The 18,487-nt window shown below is 39.1% G+C and overlaps 1 protein-coding gene and 2 long non-coding RNA genes across 3 annotated transcripts in view; 1 reads left to right on the top strand and 2 right to left on the bottom strand.

The window, feature by feature from the left end:
• LOC310897703 overlaps positions 1-6,784 on the bottom strand; it is an 88,889-nt gene extending 82,105 nt beyond the window's left edge. Inside the window, exons 1-2 of the long non-coding RNA XR_014582493.1 lie at positions 6,699-6,784; positions 2,922-2,992 (exon numbers count right to left, since the gene is read on the bottom strand). This is a non-coding gene — a long non-coding RNA (uncharacterized lncRNA). The remainder of the gene's footprint in view (positions 1-2,921; positions 2,993-6,698) is intronic.
• The window catches only part of LOC310897698, an 852,780-nt gene that overhangs the window by 364,770 nt on the left and 469,523 nt on the right, over positions 1-18,487 (top strand). The gene's annotated exons all lie outside the window — the stretch shown is intronic.
• The window catches only part of LOC310897696 (uncharacterized protein), a 57,990-nt gene continuing 46,324 nt past the window's right edge, over positions 6,822-18,487 (bottom strand). The window contains exons 3-7 of the mRNA XM_083831579.1: positions 13,203-13,296; positions 10,016-10,063; positions 9,181-9,242; positions 8,028-8,209; positions 6,822-7,913 (exon numbers count right to left, since the gene is read on the bottom strand). Coding sequence (XP_083687705.1) covers positions 8,071-8,209; positions 9,181-9,242; positions 10,016-10,063; positions 13,203-13,296 — 343 coding nt within the window. The 3' untranslated portion in view covers positions 6,822-7,913; positions 8,028-8,070. The remainder of the gene's footprint in view (positions 7,914-8,027; positions 8,210-9,180; positions 9,243-10,015; positions 10,064-13,202; positions 13,297-18,487) is intronic.

Genomic DNA, 18,487 nt, shown 5'->3' on the forward strand with positions numbered 1-18,487 from the left:
AGGCCACAAAGATGATCAAAGGTCTGGAGAACCTTTCCAGTGAAGACAGGTTGAGGGAGTTGGGGTTCAGCCTGGAGAAGAGAAGGCTCCGGAGAGACCTTATAGAGACCTTCCTTTCCACAAGAGAGCAGGAGAGGGAACTCTTTATCAGGAAGGGTAGTGATAGGACAAGGAGTAATTGTTTTAAACTAAAAGAGGGTAGATTTAGATTAGATATTAGGAAAAAAATCTTTACTCAGAGGGTGGTGAAGCACTGGAACAGGTTGCCCAGAGAAACTGTGGATGCCCCATCCCTGGAAGTGTTCAAGGCCAGGCTGGATGGGGCTTTGAGAAACCTGGTCTAGTGGGAGGTGTCCCTGCCCATTGCAGGGGATTTGAAATTAGATGATATTTAAGGTCCCTTCCAACCCAAAGAATTCTATGATTCTATAGAGTTACATATGTTAGAGATATATGTAGACGGAACCTACCATTCAAACAAATGTAAACCATAAATTTTCAGATGGGAATGAAAAGTGAATTATCTTGGATGTGAAGACTGAAACAGATGATAGAAGGCTAACTTCTAATTCAAAGATGTATTCCACATAGCATACAAACCCAAAAACCGTACAATACCTATTTCCATTTGTATAGAAGATTTTCCATTTTATAAATATATAATTTTTCATTTTAAAATATAATTCCAACTCCCATAAGTTTTAATATAGGCTACACCATTGGCAGAACACATTAAAATTTCAGAAAATCTGTTCCAAATATGAACAAAATGAACACTGTTATCATCATACATTTAGTCCCACCATCCTTTTCTTCTTTGCCTTTCTGTACAAATATGTATGTGCCTGCACACATATGGATGAATAGAAATAAGGTTTTTCACCCAAATCTGAAGGAATAGCACTCACAGCCATTGTGTTCCTTTTTTCTGTTGTTTTACTTGTCTTAAAATCCATGCAGTGTCAAAGAAGAGGGCAACTTGGCCAAAACTTAGTGTTTTGTTTCAAGCCAACTTCCAAAGCCCATCTCTAAAGGCCCCCACCTATCCTTTGTTTCTCTCAGATGAATAGTATTGCTTTCAAAGAAAAAAAAAAAAAAAAAAAGTGATTGTAATGTTAAATGTTCATGTGTTTTTTCTGGAATCACTTTAAACTGTCATTCAGAGGGTACCAAAACTCAACTGTGCATGAGTTTCAACTGCTAAACTGTAGCTAACCATTATAGCTTGGAAAAGGAATAACTGGCTTTTTGTAACCGATCCATTGTGTTAACAGAAGCTAGCAAATAGTCATAAATATCTAGTATATATACATGAGGTCATCATCATGCAAAACACAAACAAATGAAAAACAAACAAAAAGACAGAGATGTAATTTACTACCTTCACTTAGAGTGGACTTCATTTCCCCAGAATTTAGATACTTACTACCATGGGTCCCCTTAATAGTCAATGAAAAATATTCTATATACAAATGGGCTTCATCAGTATGTTTCTTACATGCATTCTGGGATGAGACAGCATGTTGAGATGAAAAGGTCATATAGCTATCTTTTAGGTGGTTAACATAAGCTGAGATGGATCATACCTTTAGTTAGCTCAGTATATGTATTGAAGAGGGAGCCAGACCCTTCTCAGTGGTGTCTAGTGGCAGCAAAAGAGGCAATGGGCACAAACAGAAACATGAAATTCCATCTGAATATAAGCATTCAGATGTTTTGAATGAATGCAAGCACTCTTCAGGTGAAGTATGTTTCACTGAGGGTGGTCAAACACTGGAATAAGCTGCCAAAAGCAGACTACAGATTCTCCATTCTTGGACATATTCAAAACCAGACTGCACAAGATCCAAGGTAACATACTCTAGCTGACTTTACTTGACCAGAGGGATTGGGCTAAATTATGTGGAAAGGTCCCTTCCACCATCCAGGACTCTGTGATTCTGTGATACATTATGAAGATTTATAAAATAAGGATTCCATTTCACTTTGAAATCAGTTTTGTGTTATTAAATTGATATACATCATAATTAAGACTACGCAAGAATGAGTTTTCTGTTAGATATATTTCTAAAGAAGAGAAAACCCAAAATAAATCTGTCTCAGCAAATGTAAATAGTAGTTTGATAGCTAACTATTACTAAGTAAGACAATATGTAAAGAGCAGCCAAGCTCTTTCAATACCCAATGAAGTGTTATTGTATAGTAGGTTTAAAAGTAGAATAGAAACAGTAGTTAACTCCCCCCACATTTGGAAATAAAGCTATCAACATTTAACACAATGGTGAAGTACAGTGGTACTGTTGTCAATTTGATATACAGTCTTCTTTCTTTTGCCTTTTATAAAGAAGAAATAAATTATGTAAGAAACAAACTGATAAAATTACAATTTCTGACATTTTTGACATCCTTATAATATTAAGAAAGGATAAAACCTAATGAGAATGAGTGCAGAAGTAGTTTCCTTCATTCTTCTGACACTTTGAGTTATCCACTGTAGTCACAAGTAACCTCTTTTTGCACTATATCACCATATCTGAAAAGTTCTTGGATGAAACCTGACAACACTTTTAACTTGCCTTTATCCAATGTTTTTTGTGGCTAAGTTTCCCAATTTGCTTCTTCCACCAAATGAAAGGCTTGAGTCATAGAAGAAATATTGCAACGTATTAATTCATGATTGCAGGTATAATAGCTTTGCTGATCCAGTTATTAATTCTAGGTACGCTGAGCTTTGGCCTGTCCACTTGAACATCATCTCAAAACTTAAAACACAATCTATTTAAATTGGACTGAATAATTAAAAAATATATAATGCTACTATGGATTTCATGTATTTATGTATAGTTTAGCCTTTAGGAAACTTTTAGCTGTTGCCGTGCAAATATCTACTAATGAATTTATCTAATAATTGCAATACTCACATACTCACTCAGCTAAGGCAAATTCCCAGTCAAAGCAGAGGAAGGCAACAGAATCTATGAAGGTACAGAATCTATGAAGGGAAAAAAAAAAGAAAAGAAAAGAAAAAATGAGAAAAAAAAAAGACCTAACACAAACAACAACCACAAAAGGGGAAAAGAAGTGGAACCAGCTAAAGGAGCATAGCAAATTACCCTGTAGAAAGTGACATCAAAGAATCTGTTGTTGCCAATACCACTGCCTGGTTATGCCAGGAAGAGCGCTGGCCATCTGGGGCCAGTGGAGCTGAGTAGGTGATTTCTTGAGGTGTCTTTTTTTCCCTACAGTTCTGTAAATAAACTTAAAATAAACTTAAACTTAGATAAAAATTAAGCAGCAGACAACACTGAACAAGCCTGAAGTCCTAGTCTTTTTGCACAAGATGATAAGCAAGGAATGGCAGAAGGATAACTTTATGAGTGTGGTCATTCCTAGGTAATCATGATGTAGCTTACAATTCCCTTTCCTCCAACCTCCAGTGCTACATCATGCATTAAAAAATGTCAAATCTTTATTCATATTTTATTCATCTTTCCATAAGGAGGTCCATGAAAGCCAGTGTCCGTCTGGAAGTACATGTGGCTTCTGTTTGATACTAAGTACTAGTCTCCTGATGGTTCAAATATATATATATATATTAATAGGCAAATAATTTGAGGAGAAAAAGCATAATTGGAGTGGAAATGCCTGCCTGGTCTGCTATCTAACTGGAGATAGAAAAATCTTACCAAATACGGCATAGGAAAATCTGCTGTTACAAATTATTTATGAATTATGCTTTATACCAATGATGAAATACTTTCCATAGTATTAATACCCAGTATTTTGCTTTGGATTTTTATTAAAGAACTGAGGATCAAGTGTAAGAGCCTTAAATTCATGCTCTCCTTTCTCAGAAGTGGTTTTGGCCATCACTTATCTATTCTCTGCATTCCGCTTTTGCTAGTGATCCATTTTATTAGTGGAGCTGAGCAAATCTTTTTGAACATTTTGTAACTCTAATGCATCTGTCTTTGCTTTTTTGTTGTTGTTGGGTTTTTTTTGTTTATATTCCTGAAAATTTTAAGTATTTCATTTCAAGTGAAATAGAGCATCCCAAGCAACGCAAAGTGACATTTCTGGGTGTTTTGCTTTGTCAAGTAAAAATTTTTTATTCCCTATGATCTGCGCTAGTTATATTTTTGTTTATAAATTCCACTGCTGAACCAATAAAATCAAATACTCCTGTTGGCCTAGTTTCATCTGCAAAGATTTTGCTGCCTTCTTCTATTGAAAGATTGTTCAAATCCACAAGAAATATCCCCACTTCTGAAACTACAAATCTCTTTATTTTCACCCTTATGCTCATTTTCCATGTTTTTTTCTGTTTACATATCATTTTTCCAGAAAATTTCTCCTGTGCTTTCTTTATTACCTTGAGATGAAACAGAGGTATGCAAAGGGGAAGAGCTTGAATTCCATAAATGGAAGAGTCACATGAAAATTACACCTGATGATTTGGGGTGTATGGTTTAATCTGTTTTAAAGAGCATTTCATTTACTTGTAGTGCTTTACACATTAACTACAATAATAGTAATATATGTCTTATTGAATGCTTTACTGCTGGTCATATAATGATGGTCTAAAGCATATTTGCTTTAGACACAAATGTTTTAAAATACCTCTATAGGTGATACGCAAACAAAAAGCTGATGTTAAACTAAATGCAAGACCAATTAATGTGTTCTAGTGGTCGAGCACCATTCAAACTCCATACAAAATGTCCCCCATGATTTATGCATAATCTTTTTCCCATTGCTTGCCTCCTTGACTTTTGGAGAAATCTGCATCCTGCCTATTTGTTATAATATTAAGGTCTAAATGCTTCAGGAGATCTAAAGGAATTTCTGGTAACCCTGTCTGAAGCAGAGATTCTCAAAGCATTATCACTGTTCATAATATCTCAGAGACCATCATATTTCAACCTCATAATTAGCAATACTGTAAAAGTGGCATGAATTTTAGTGAGCTACAGTCTCACAAGGGGACAGTTTATCTACTACCACTTCAAAGGTAGATTGCACTGTTTCTGAACATGGTTCCCAAAGCAGATGACATACCTTCCCCTACTATCTTAGTAGGAAAAAAGGATGCTTCGTGGCTGTTGAATATTCTGGGCCCAATTCAAGCCCAGGGTAAGTGAGAACAGTTTCATTTGATATAAAGAATAGATCATTTATATGATCATTCTAGGCCTAATGTAAGAGGGTGAAGTTGTGCTGACATAGTCTACAAACGCTTGAAGTGACCTTTGATCATTATAGTATATAACAAATCTTGCTTTAATTTAAGAATGCTATGCCTTTGTATCTTACAAATGAGAAATTTAAGCTAATTATCCCTGAAGATTTATTATATAGAAGCATCCATCTCTAGCCATGGCTTATATAACCTCAGCCAAAATGTGATAAACACTGTATTTTGCACAGCCAGCAAAATTTAATCACACAATGCTTAATCTTACAATATGATACACAATGTGTTTTGCTTCCCACCATCCACCTAACAGTCACAAGGCTGGGACAAATCACTGCGAAGAGTCGGGTCAAAAAAGGACAGGTCCGGTTGCATGGCAGGATAGAGTTGCACTGACAGAGAAAAGCCCTAGGTGCAGAGGGTGTTTGAGGCTCCTTTCTCCGATCTAATGGAGAACAGATGTGCCTTAGTGAGGACAAGATTAATCCTCAAACATCCCATTCCCCCTGCTATAGGACACAATGAAAGTTCTTCATACAAGGAGAAGAATGCCCCAAGCTAGGGATCTGCCTGAATTTTCCAGGAATGGGATGGGGATGGGCTTCTTCCTTCAGCTGAGTGCAGAAGAGGGCATTGTAACTGCTTTTGAAGTGATGAATGGTGCATCTAACCAGCTGGAGCAGGCCACCTGCATGCCATGCACTGGGAGATGGGGAAGTACTCAGGGAGTAGTTAATAACTCCTTGGATTGACAGTAGCAGATTGTGCAGCCTTTTGGCAAATGGTGACTTCAAACAGTAGATTTGCATTTACACTCAAACCAGGACAAGGGAAACTCCAATTTATGTGTGCGTGTTTGTATGTGCAAGCATATATGTCGCATTTTATAAAATGCATTGTTGACTCATTCCAGAAGTGAGACAGGGGTTTCTTCATGGTGCAGCTTGAGCCGTGTGCCAGTAGGGCAGGATGAATTGAAGACAGTATTCCAAGTAGCCTAATACATTCTTGCTGTTGTAGTTAACTTTCAGTACAAAGCAGGAGGAAAACAAAGGGCTAAAGAAAGGAAAATTCAGAAAGATCTACAGCCCAGGGAACCTGAAAGGGATTAACTTGGTCTCCCAGGCATGATTCGTTATGCTGATCAGAGAGAATAAGGCAACGTGGGGCTGTGGTAGCCGCCGACCTGCTAAGCCCCTTGGAAGTCTGAATTGGCAAATATCACATCCCATACTGAATGACTTGCTCCATCTGTGTTTGCTAGTGTCCACATTGACAGCTGCCTGCCATCTTGGCAAGAAAGTTGATGCAATTTGAGAATCTGCAGTGGATGTCTAGCGCATGCACACACAAAGGCTCACAGCCTTTGGGCTAACAAAGCCTGTTAGTTAGACACTCCAGTAAATAAAGAAGTCCATGCATCCCAGTACATAAACTAATTCCAAAATCATTAGGAGTGCTTGAATCCATTCACACAGTGGTGGCTGAATGTGTATTTACTCACACAAAGTAGCGTCAAGAATTGAAGACTTCTGTACATGTTAACTTCCAGTTAGTCAATTCAAATATGGAAGGCATATAATGTTTCCTTAAAAAAAGGGAGATATATCAATCTATCTTGCTCATGATACAAAGACAGCTGATATTAAATAGCTGTTTTAATTATCTTTCCATTTAGTAACTTTATCAAAACACAGAGGATATATAATCCTCACTTTGAATGTTTATCATTGAATACACACACAAAGCATCGTAATTAAAAGAGGAGGTGAAGAACAAATCAATAAACAAGGAAAGCATAAAGAATTACGATTTTTTTTATCCTACCCTTTGCCACTTTTCAATCTGAGTCAGAGAAGAGCTGCCAATGAGAAGTACAATAGCTATTCCTCTAAGTCATTCAAAGAGACAGAAAAGTATTAACACATCATTTGTAACATTCTCTTTAAAGGAATCAAAATACAAGTCACTGACTACTAGTGGTTATCCCAGCCACCCTTTATTCAGAAGTAAGGATATACAGTCAGAGGCGTTACATGGATGTTATTTACTGTTTACTGGGCATTTACTATATATTTTCTTTTGTGTTACTTTAGCTTTACATGGTTATAGATTCATGCATGAGGCCCAAGATTTTTGATGTTTTTGATGAGGTTTTAAAGAGGTGAAATACCTCATAAAACAATGAAAACCATCATGAGTTTCATTTTGCCTTTGGATTCATGCATTGAAACCAACTAAAGCCTCAGGGTAGACAAATTTAGGTCACATTTGTGAAAAACAGTTCTGTTGCCACAGTACAAGTTACTCCTGCTTGCATAACTGATATTTTCAAGAAAGCAAAATAGTCTGTTTCATAAAGAAAATTTATTCAAAAGATTCAACAAAAACTTTTTAAAACCAAGAGCTGTACTCTAACAAGACCCAAGTGGCTACTTTACAAACCATTGAAGAAGCCCAGCCAAGATGCCTACAATATTTCTTACTGTCCCTCTCAACCAGTCTGTGGGAGGAAGCATTAACCTTGCTCAGTCCTGTGCGGCTGAAGAGCAAACAGGTGTCTTCTCCTCAAGGAATGGAGTACCCTGGAAGTGTTAGAGAGCAACTCTTGGATGTCCTTGAGCAAAATGTTTGCAACTGTGCCTGGCTTTGGGATGAGCTATGAAGTCTTAGGGATGATGTTCACTTCTTCCACTCTACAGCACAGAAGAGTGTCAAGCTTTTGGGGCAACAACAACAACAACAAAAAAAAAAAACTGAGCAAGTTCATCAGCAACACAAAGGCTGGCATTAAACTATGATCTCTGCAGAGGGGAGCTTCTGCAAAACCCACCAGTGAGCAGAGTTTGCCATCCAGTGTCTTCTGAGCCCCTTCTTCATTGCAGAGGATGCCATTTCTTGGCACAGCAGGAAAAAGTATAAGATGCTGGTTTGGGAGGGAGCATAACTGAGGCCAGGAGGATAGGTGCTGAATCATCAGAGACAACAACTTCTGACAGCATTTTGTGCAGCTTCCTGTGCCAGAATAGAGTGAATTTGGCCCACTATAAATACTGCATGGTAGGTTAGGATAATACAGCTGCAGCAGTCCAGTTTTATGTGCTGCCTATTAATAAATAATACTGCTCCAGTGGCTTTCTAACAGTTCAGCAGGAGTTCACTGACTTCCATCTCTGTCATTAGAACATGCAGCATTATTTATTTATTTGTTTGTTTGGGGGCTTGCATAAAGAACCCCCCACACTCCCTCCACTCACTAAAAACTTTCAGACTATTTGCATAATTAATTGACAAAATGTCAGCTTAGATAGGGTCTCATCCTTGAGCACTGCTTTGTTTTATGTTTCCAATTCCTAAGATTATCTCCCTCAGGCACAAAGCTGAGTAAATAGACTGGCCTTTCACCATACCTTGAAGGTCAACAAATTCAGGGTCTGTCAAGCCATTGGGTGATGTGGATGCTAAAGCCAAGGATCCTGCACCAGTGCAGCTTTGCTTTCTGCCCCCAGACATGCTTTATATCTCCATAAAAAGCTAGCTCTCAGGAGCTAGGCATAGGGAGGTTAATCCTTATTGCTAGTGACACTGGAAAAAGCTTATGACAGATGCACAGTGGGTCCCCTTTGGAAGACTGTGCATAACTGAGAGCATGGGAAGGATGTTTTGCACAGAACTGCCAGGAGGCTTAGAAACTGTATTAGAAAAAGGCTGTTTTTTTCTCTGCATAGCTCATTTAATGAACCTCTGTGCCTCAGGGTAAGGGAATGTACAGTATTTGAGCAGATAATCTATGTGACGTAACAAATTAACCTCTGAAAAGAACCTCAATAGTTATGCAAAGCTCTATCTTGCTTTCTTTTGAATAACCAAGCCCCATGTCCTGAATAAAAACAAGTTTTTACTGTAAGATAGATAGCTAGTGTTCTGCTATTACACTTGGTACCAAAAAAAATAGTAATAGGAAAAAAGAAAAATAATGTTTCTACCTTAGTAGGACACCATTCCAAAAGGAGCCTGAAGAAATGGGAAGGGTAATTCTACCATCCTGCTTCCAAAAGGAAAGTTTTTATGGATCAAATTTGTCTTTTACTATAGATTTTACCCATATTACCATATTTGCAGGGAGGGGAGGAATCATAATTAGCAGTAGTCACTAAGTGGCAGGTTTGTGTTTTGATCTAACTAAAGCACTCGCAAAGATTTTTCGCTGGGGATGGACTGATGTCTTGAAGATGAGGTGGGGTCACATAGTTCCCTAGCGCCTGCCTGAGCTGATAGTGGCCCAAAATTTTGTAAACAAGCAGGCCTCAGGATTTCTAACAAAGCAGCTACATTCTTTGTTTACCAGCTGTTAGGACTGCATTAAGACTCTTACATCCTGGGTAAGTGATTTCATGGAGGCAGTTTGAGTAGTAAGGGAAGTCTCACTTCAGCTTTTGGCTCAGGGCAGTCCAGCCAAAAATAGGCAAGAAAGGAAAACAATGCTGATATCTGAGTGAAAGCATAGGGTAAAATACAGAGCTGTTCTTGCTCAGCCCCTTTCTGTACCACACAGAATTTCCAAAGAGAAAAGTTTTATGCTCTGAGAAGAGCTCTCGGGTTGGTGTAATTACTTCATCATATTCTATTAACTCGCAAAGACATGAGAGTCTTTGGGACTTTCTTTTGGTTGCATGCATCAAAAAAGAGTTGACATTCTAAAGGGTTTGTTTAACTTTTTAAAGTATTTCTGTGGTAATTGCTTGATGAGGGCACAGAATAAAATTACCATTTTGTACCATGGTAAACCAAGTAAAGCAAGAGAAGGAAATAAACACAAACCTGTGCACCTTTCTCCAAATACTGAATGGGAGATCCTGCAATCTGTTGCTGAAAAAAAAAATCAGCTTCAGAGCAATGTACATTCTAGGGGACAATACAGAGCACAGTGCTTACATTAGAAATCAAAATCTCCCAAAATGCAGCATGTTTCAGTGCTGTGTTTGAGGGTATTATATTATTCACATTAATGCCAAAGCTAAGGAGCAATCTGAATAGCAGGCGGTCTAAACCATACCAAAAAAAAAAAAAAAGACTTAAATAGAGGTCAGAAAGAGACATGGGTTTTGGTAATCAATCTCTTAGCTTCCAGTTTTAGGCCTGTACTTGTCTTTAGCACATGAGTAACCCTATAGAAGGCAAGCCTTTGCAGGACAGGTTTTTAAAAGTCACACAGCAGCAGTAAATAACAGCTGTGGGGAAGCTGAGGAGCGGGAGAGGAGCTGGACTTTAACCTTGTCACTCCTTCGAGACTGATTGTTCCCTGTCCTGACCTTGAATGAGTATGATTTTCTGAAGGGAGAAATTCCATGTTTGTGGTGAAAAAGGAAACATTTCTCTGGCAGATTATTTTGTTAATAGCAGCTGTCTGAAACTGCTCAGATACTTGGAATGTCCCGCTAAGTCACAACGGAGAAGGCTTAAAGGGCAGAGGACAGGTGAGGAGGTGGTTAGATGTGTGTATCAATGCCATTTCTGATGTGGCTGTCTTCTTCAAGGATTTGCATATTTGCTCCCTCTGATCTCTATTTAGACCTGGAACCAGCACTCCAAATGCAAACACGCCTCTGCTGAGGACTGGAATCTGTATTTGGACGGAGTCAAATGTTGCCTCACAGTCTCACCTCAATTATACACATACACATGCAAGTGCAATTACAATGTAGAACAAATCTCATTGGAGGGAGAATTTCTTAATTTGTGCTGCTGCCTAAACAATCACCGAGCGAACACATTAAGGTCTTTTCAGCTCAGCTGGAATCAACTTAGAGGGCAAGTAATGAATCTAATTGTTACGCTAGTTTCCATGTCAGCAAAATAACAGATGTACAGTATAACGGAGGAGGGGAAACTTGGGGTTTGTTTGTTGAGCAGGTGCTACATTAACTATCACATGGAAGTTTCTCAAGTGCATTTGGAGCCAGTTGGAAGGGAGCCAAGAGCACAGCCTCCATGTCGTCCTCTGGACATCCAGCTGTGCAGCTGCATAAGCCCCCAGAAGCAGCTGCGGCAGTGAAGACAGTGACACCTTGTCACTTCTCCCTCAGCCATTTCTAACATCCCACCAGAAACACCAAGTAAATAAAACACCCAGGAACTGCCCTCCCCCAGCTATGTATAATGCAACCCAGCTGCCAGATATGCCTGTCAGAGCATGCTAGGCAGGCCGGGGGGACAGTAAGTTACCCCAGGCCTCCAGCGATTATAGCGCTCAGCACATCAGGGGATGGAAATAAGTCTGCACATGTGCTAAAAGGACTTTTGGGAAGGATCAGTGGGTCTGTATAGGCGACACAGTGATAAGCTGTGCTGTAAAGAAATGATTTGACATGCCAGGCAACTGCAATCCCGCTGGAAACCAGGGTCTGTTTAATAGCAGCGCATAGAAAACGTAGCCTGCAATTAGGCTGAAGCTGTCATCAACAGGCAGAAAGAGGCTTAGCGCTGTTACGGGAGCAGAGGTGGTTATCAGGGGCAGTCTGTCTTCTCTGAACAATTTCTCCATGGCCAAAAGACCTAGAAGCTCGTGTTTGCATTTAGCACAAAGCTCTTCACCTAAACCGTGCTAAAGATGTGGATGAGGGGAAGTCCACAAGATGGGAATGTGTAACACAGATTCCCAGTGTTCAAATGAAATGTGACTGCAAAACAGCCTGGAAACAGAGTGCCGGCCTCAGAAATTTAAAAGGTTACAGGGCTATACAGAAGCTAAAGAGGAAAGGAAAGCTATTGGTACACAAGACAGCATTATTCACAAACACGCTTCTTCTGGGTGTTAATTCACTTGCAACAGTTGAAAAAAAGCTAGGTAAGTGTTTTAAAATAAATGTAAAAATAAGTTCAAACATCTGCATGTAAAAGACATTCAGAAAACTTAGTGGAAGGAAGACAACCTGTGTGACATTGATATAAGGGTAATACTGTACAGAAATGTATTATGCAGTTGTGCAGAGTGCTGTATTTTAAGCGATGAAATTAAGTAAGTTTAATTTATTGGCAAGTATAAGGAACACATATACACATATAGATTAAGTTATATATTGATATTGAAATACATAATTAGAGCCGTGCTAGTGACTGAGTAGAACGGGAGATAACGACTAGACTTCAGGTGTTATCACGGAGTCTGATGCAGAAATTATTTTGAGGGGGATCTATAACCAAGTGCTTATTGAAGCAAGTAATAAGAGTTTATTATCCTTATTTTTGTAGGAAATAGTGCGCAGGATCTGATTTGCCCAGGTTCTGCAATACTGTGTTCAGCATGCTCAGATTCACAGATTCAGCATGTTTGCTAGCTCTCCCCCCACACCAAATAAATAAATAAATAGATAAATAGATAAATAAACAAATAAGTCTTGTGACTGTAGTGGCTTATTCAGAAAAAAGAATCACTAAAAATTAAGACGATTGTTAAATTAAAAAGAAGCCACTAAAGGGATAAAAATGCTTACAGTTGCCATGGAGATAGTTTTATAAAATAAAAGTGAGCTGTTCAGAGGAAATGTATACCACAATCAAGACTAAAAATCTTAAGAAAGCATAATTAAAAGAGTGAGAAGAAACCATTAAAAGCATCATGTCTTTCAAAAATAGAATTTTGTAGAAGAAACAGAAAATTAAGAAGAGTAGAAAGCTGGTACAGAGTATAAAAAGGTGTCAAATGAGATTTGGAGAGAGAGCTTGCTAGTCACATAAAGGCTGTATATTTCTAAAAAGAGAAAACAGGAAGTAAGTTATCCTTCAGAGCTCAGAGGTGACTGAAGTACACTAAGAGTACTCCAAAAAGCCATAAAATAAAATATGAATGATTGATTTGCATCAATATTTACTACAGAGAAGTTTGCAAGGTTTCTGCTAGAGGGAAGTCTGAAAAAGCGATTAAAATTAAAGTATCAACTAAGAAATTGTTGATAGGGTTGTTCAAATGGTCCTAAAAAATCTCAGATACAAATGTCCTGGCTGTTACCTGAGATGCATATCTTTGTTGCTCAGCCTGGTCATTCTGCTTGAGAGTCTTTGTTTTCAGAGTTTTGTTTTGCTTTACGGCTTTGATGGAGGCTCTAGAGAGAAGAAATAACAAATAAGAGTGACTTCTATATCATGCAAATTGGTCAGTTAGAGTAGCATTTGCAGATGATTCAATAACGCAGTAGGAGCACTCAATCCACCTGCTGTAAAACGAAGTCATACTGGACAAATCTGTTGCAGATATCTGAAGATGTAAAACAAACCTTGCTGTCAGGACACAGCAGGGGCTGGGGCTCCCTGGTTTTGGGAGCAGTGGGAACCCCCAGGGCAGGGCCTGGCACCAGGACCCATGCCAGTGACAGTCCCAAACCAGGCTCTTTTGTGGGGACACGGATGGGCCGCGGCTGGCACATGGGCCCGCATGTGGGCCTGGCCCAGTCACCATAGCTGGGCAGGGCTGGGCTGTGGGGAACTGGAGCCCGGCCCTGCTTTGGCCTCACCGAGGCAGGGGCTGATGGCCCTGGGGCTGACATGGGGTTCTGGGTCCCGGGCTGGTGGGGGAGCACCGACGGGATGGGAGGGACAGGCAGGCCTGGGAGTGCCCATGGGGCCTGGGCAGCTGTGCTGAAGGTTCCCAGAGGGTTCCCCGTTGGCAGATTTCTTCATCATGTGTTTACAAAATAATAATAAAACATAAAAAATAATAAATCGTTAAGAAAGGACACTAGGAAAAATAAATGGTGAGGGTTTTCATAAGAGATGGAGTTTGGCAGTGATGCAGTTTGTGCCCATGGACTGTGTTGGAAACTGTGTTCATATATGTTCATTGTGTTCATATATGTTCATTATGTTCATAAACTACATGGAAATGGTGAGAACAGATGTGGAAAAGCTTGTTAATGATAAAGTAATTCATGGTATTCAAAAATAACACTGTGAGTGTTTGTAACCTTACTCTCTGTACAACCGTACCGTTGTGACACCAAACTGTACTGTGTGACTGGACAATAAAACAACAAATAAAATTCATTGTTCATAAATGCAAAGTGATGGCAGGTCGAAAAAAAGCACACTGCTTGGACACAGTGTCCAGGTCCAAATGTGCTATCCCTGCTTGAAAATGAAGTCTGAAAAGCCACGTTGAAAGCTCTTTGAAAAAGTCAGTCAGATTCCGAACAGAACTGTGGAATCCCCAGGAAAGGGATAAGGGAGAAAGTATAAAATATCATCTTGTCAGTCTATGGATTCGTGGCTTATACAAATTTCACATACTGTGTGCAGTCCTGCTTAGTCCATTGTAAACAGGTATTAAACCTAGAATAAGTACAGAAAAATGACAGTTTGAAAACAACATGCAGAAGTGTCATGTGGTTTCTGTCTGAAGAAAAGTTAAATAGGCTGAAACTCTTCAGCCTTGCAAAGTTGTCAGAGCTTCATAAAATATGAACAGTCTAGAGAAAATTAATTCAGAATGATTACTCACAATTTTTCATAAAACATGAACTAGGAGAAACCTAATGAATTCAGGCAGCAGGTTTAAACAAGCACAAACCCTTTTAAACAAGCACAAACCCTTTATTTTTACATTTTAGGAGATTGTATTATAGCACTCATTGCCACAAGGTGTTTGAATGCCAATATGCATTCAAACAGGCATTAGATGCTATTAGACAAATTCATGGAAATGTGCATTATTAAACTTGAAAGTACAGTGTAATTTCCTGCTTAGGAAGTCCAAAACACAGATTGCAAGAAGATAGGAGACTGTAATGAGATAAGGTGTGCAATAAATAATATATAGTTATTATATATATATATAAAATTATATGCTGTTACACTGTCTTTCTGAGACTGCAGTAAAGTAAACTGTGAGGGCCCATGACCAGATAGACATTGGAATGATTTACAATAATATTTGTGTAGTTTTCCTAAGCTGAGATGGTGATTCTGCCTGTTGCATCTTCCCATTCATTACTGTTGAAATGTGTTTCTTTCTTCCTCAGACCCTAAAGTATTTTTTCTCATTTAAAGAGGTCCCACAGCTCTGCTGGAAGTACTGCTGACATTTTGTAGCTAAAACTAAGCTATTACTAGTATCACTTTGCAAACCTGGAATTTAATTAATGTGTAGAAATGAAAAGGAAAAACAGCTGTCGATATTATGAAATGACATGTTCCTGAGTCCAATAAGGTGAGAGAGGTCAACTGGTAGCTCTTGAGGCTGCAGCTTCAAAAGTTATTTATTTATTTATTTGTTTGTTTGTTTGTTTATTTATTTTTAACAGAGTAATTTTCACTGGGGTCAGTTCCTTCACACAGCTCATGGCCCAGCCACATACATGGACATTAGCACTGATACAAGGTTGTTTGCAGAAATGTGTGGCCAGGGCTAGAAGAAGGGGAAGACAGGCCATCAACCTCCGTTTAGATCGGCAAGCCAGCTTCGAGGGGAAAACAAAAAAATATAAGCAGAGTGATTTATTTATTTATTTATTTTACACTAAGCAGTAGGGAACCTGTACCTTTCTAATCATATCATCATAGAAAACTGGTAAACAGGCATACAAAAAAGGCAAGGCTTCCTGCTGCAGGAATGAAGACCAAACCAGCTGCCCTCTGGAAGGCAGCATCATCTTTGTGGGAGATACAAAACATGCTACAAGATAATGTGCAGCATCATGTGCATTCTCCAAAAATGAATTTAGTCACTCATGTGGCTAGACTTCACTGCCTCAGCTAGCCATAACCCATGCTTCTTCTAATGCACCTTAGTGACCACCATATCTGACGTGTTGCCACTCAAATTATTAAAACAAGCACCTTTTAACTTAGTCCTTAAAGCACTTTGAATGAATAGCAATGAAAAACTCTTAACTAATGGGAAAGGTTAGTTTGACCCACACAGTGTTAATTAAGCATTCCTAAAGGTCCAAATCCAGCTTTCATTATGTCATACTGACATTTAATACTCTGTGATACAGTGAGGAAAATTCTCTTATTTCAAAATCCCTGCTAAAAACAGACAGGGAAATTACCTTCCTGCCACCTACTCTTACAATCTGCCAAGTAGGGCTATAAAATAATAAATATAACGTAAAAAGATGCAAGCATTAGACCTTTGCTCTCGTATACACACATCAATAAAATAACTGCAAAGCAAAGCAGGTGGGCAGCTGTACTTTCAAGTGCAGCTCTGAAGCCTCTAAAATACAGTAATTACATCCCCTTGACACACTGACGTACGTATCCACCAAGCTGCTAGACATCCATCACTGAGCAATACACAACTAGTGCCTGTGTGGCAGATTGGACTTTGCCTGTCAGTTGAAGCTTTGCCTCTCATGGTGTGCTCAATCTGCATCACAGTGCCCTGCAAGGATTATTCTTCTAGAAAAGAATGTCAGGAGCATGGACAGGCTTTCTGGTGTGGCTAGTGGTAATGTCTGTTCAACATTCAGTGTATGAAAGTGCCTGCATTTACACTGCATGCTCTAAGTGGGGCTATCAAAGCTGCAATAACTTCTGTCATCATCTTGGGTCTGTTTTGTGTTCTTCCTTGCAGCCTCATAGCAGGTCACATACCATCTTGTACCTTATCAATAAAGAATGCATGCTTATAGTCCTCACTCTGAAGTAGCCAGCAGGGTTTACCATGACATCTGTCTCTACACCAGTCAAAGACTTATTTTCCCCATTTCTCTTAGCAACACAGACCAGGGTTGCATTTCTCCATGCAAAAGCTGTTGGCAAAAAAAAAAAAAAAAACAGCTTTGCATGTTTCATCTCACAGCAAGTGGCACTCTGATGAGCTGTTCTCCCCATTCAGATCCTGAGACAGGATGTCTCTTGGAGACCAGGCCATAAGATAGTCCCTTCAATTAACAAGACATAGCATTCCCTGAACTCTCACTACCTAAGAAGCTGAGGAACCCAGAATAAAGTAAAAGAGGGTGAAATGCCTAACCAGTAGGCAAATGGCCCAGCATGGGTTTTAGGTGTGCCTCGTGTTTGGTACTTTGGCCCCTTATAGTCACTAGAAAGAGAAAAAAGTGCCCCAGAAGTTGACAGACAAGGACCAAAACACCCTTGCTTTAAAGGCAGTAGGTATACACAGGGTTGCTGCAGATCACCTTATTGAGCTAGAAGGCAAGCTAGGTCTTCAGGAATTGAAAGTCTCACTCATTTCAGTCTAAACACATGCCTAAAGAAAACATCAGCTTTATTTATGCTGTAAACAGTGGATGAAGTCATTCCTAATAACTTAGCCATATGCTTATTGCCGTAATGGAAGCCCCCTTCTTAATAATGTACTCCAGTATCCCCTCCTTATCAGAGGTGAATGATCAACATTTCGACTCCAACTAGTACAGGCAGTGATACATTAAATTTCATATGCGTGTTTCAGTCTGAGAAGGCGAAGAGCTACATAGTGCAGTCACCTGAGGAAACTACTAGCACAATGCAGAAGCTCACTGAAGATTTGTACTGATGAAATCTGGAAGATGCATTCACTCTCCTTTCAAAAACATCAGGGGATAACATGATCAAAGGAAGAATGCTCCTTAAGCTGTTTATCTTTGCAAAGAATGGCCTGATGACGTTTAATGGGATGATTAGGCATAGCTATGGTTTAACGCATATTTAAAAGATTATTTCTGTGATTAACTGGTTGACAGAAAGCCAGTATCTAATGACAATGGAAAAGGAATTTCATCAGTGCCTTCCAAAAGATGATTTGCATTTATGGTCCTGATATTCAGCTCTTTAATTGGGTCATTTCCTTGTGGTGTCTCAGAAACAGAATTGCTGGTTACTTTAAAATTGGATCTTAAAAATCAGAAGGGATCTCTTTTCAGATGGACTAACAGAATCAGCAGTCCAAATACATGAATCTAGTTAACAGAGGGGCTGTGGATTCTCACGTCAATTCACATATGCCTTTTTGGGACAGAGAGAAGGGAATGATGAAGATGACAAAAATATACTTCTGTTGAAGCATACATCTGTATGGAGACTTGAGATATTAGGCCATGCCTTCAGTGCTTGAATCCAGACCACTAAAATGATGAACTGCTACATTCATGCTTATTAAAGGTCAGAATATCCAAAGGACTGGCATGTATTGGGTATTAAGCCAAAGATTATGCTGTGGTACTTTTTTTTTTTTTCCTCTTCCACATGAAGTACTGAAGTATCTTTGATTAAGTGTGAGGACACTGAAGGGGTCAGCTTCCAACTCAGATCAAGCATACAGACTTTATTATTACTCCCAATTTACATAAC

Source organism: Anser anser, assembly GCF_964211835.1.
Source record: "Anser anser genome assembly, chromosome: 3".
Classification (NCBI taxonomy): Eukaryota; Metazoa; Chordata; class Aves; order Anseriformes; family Anatidae; genus Anser; species Anser anser.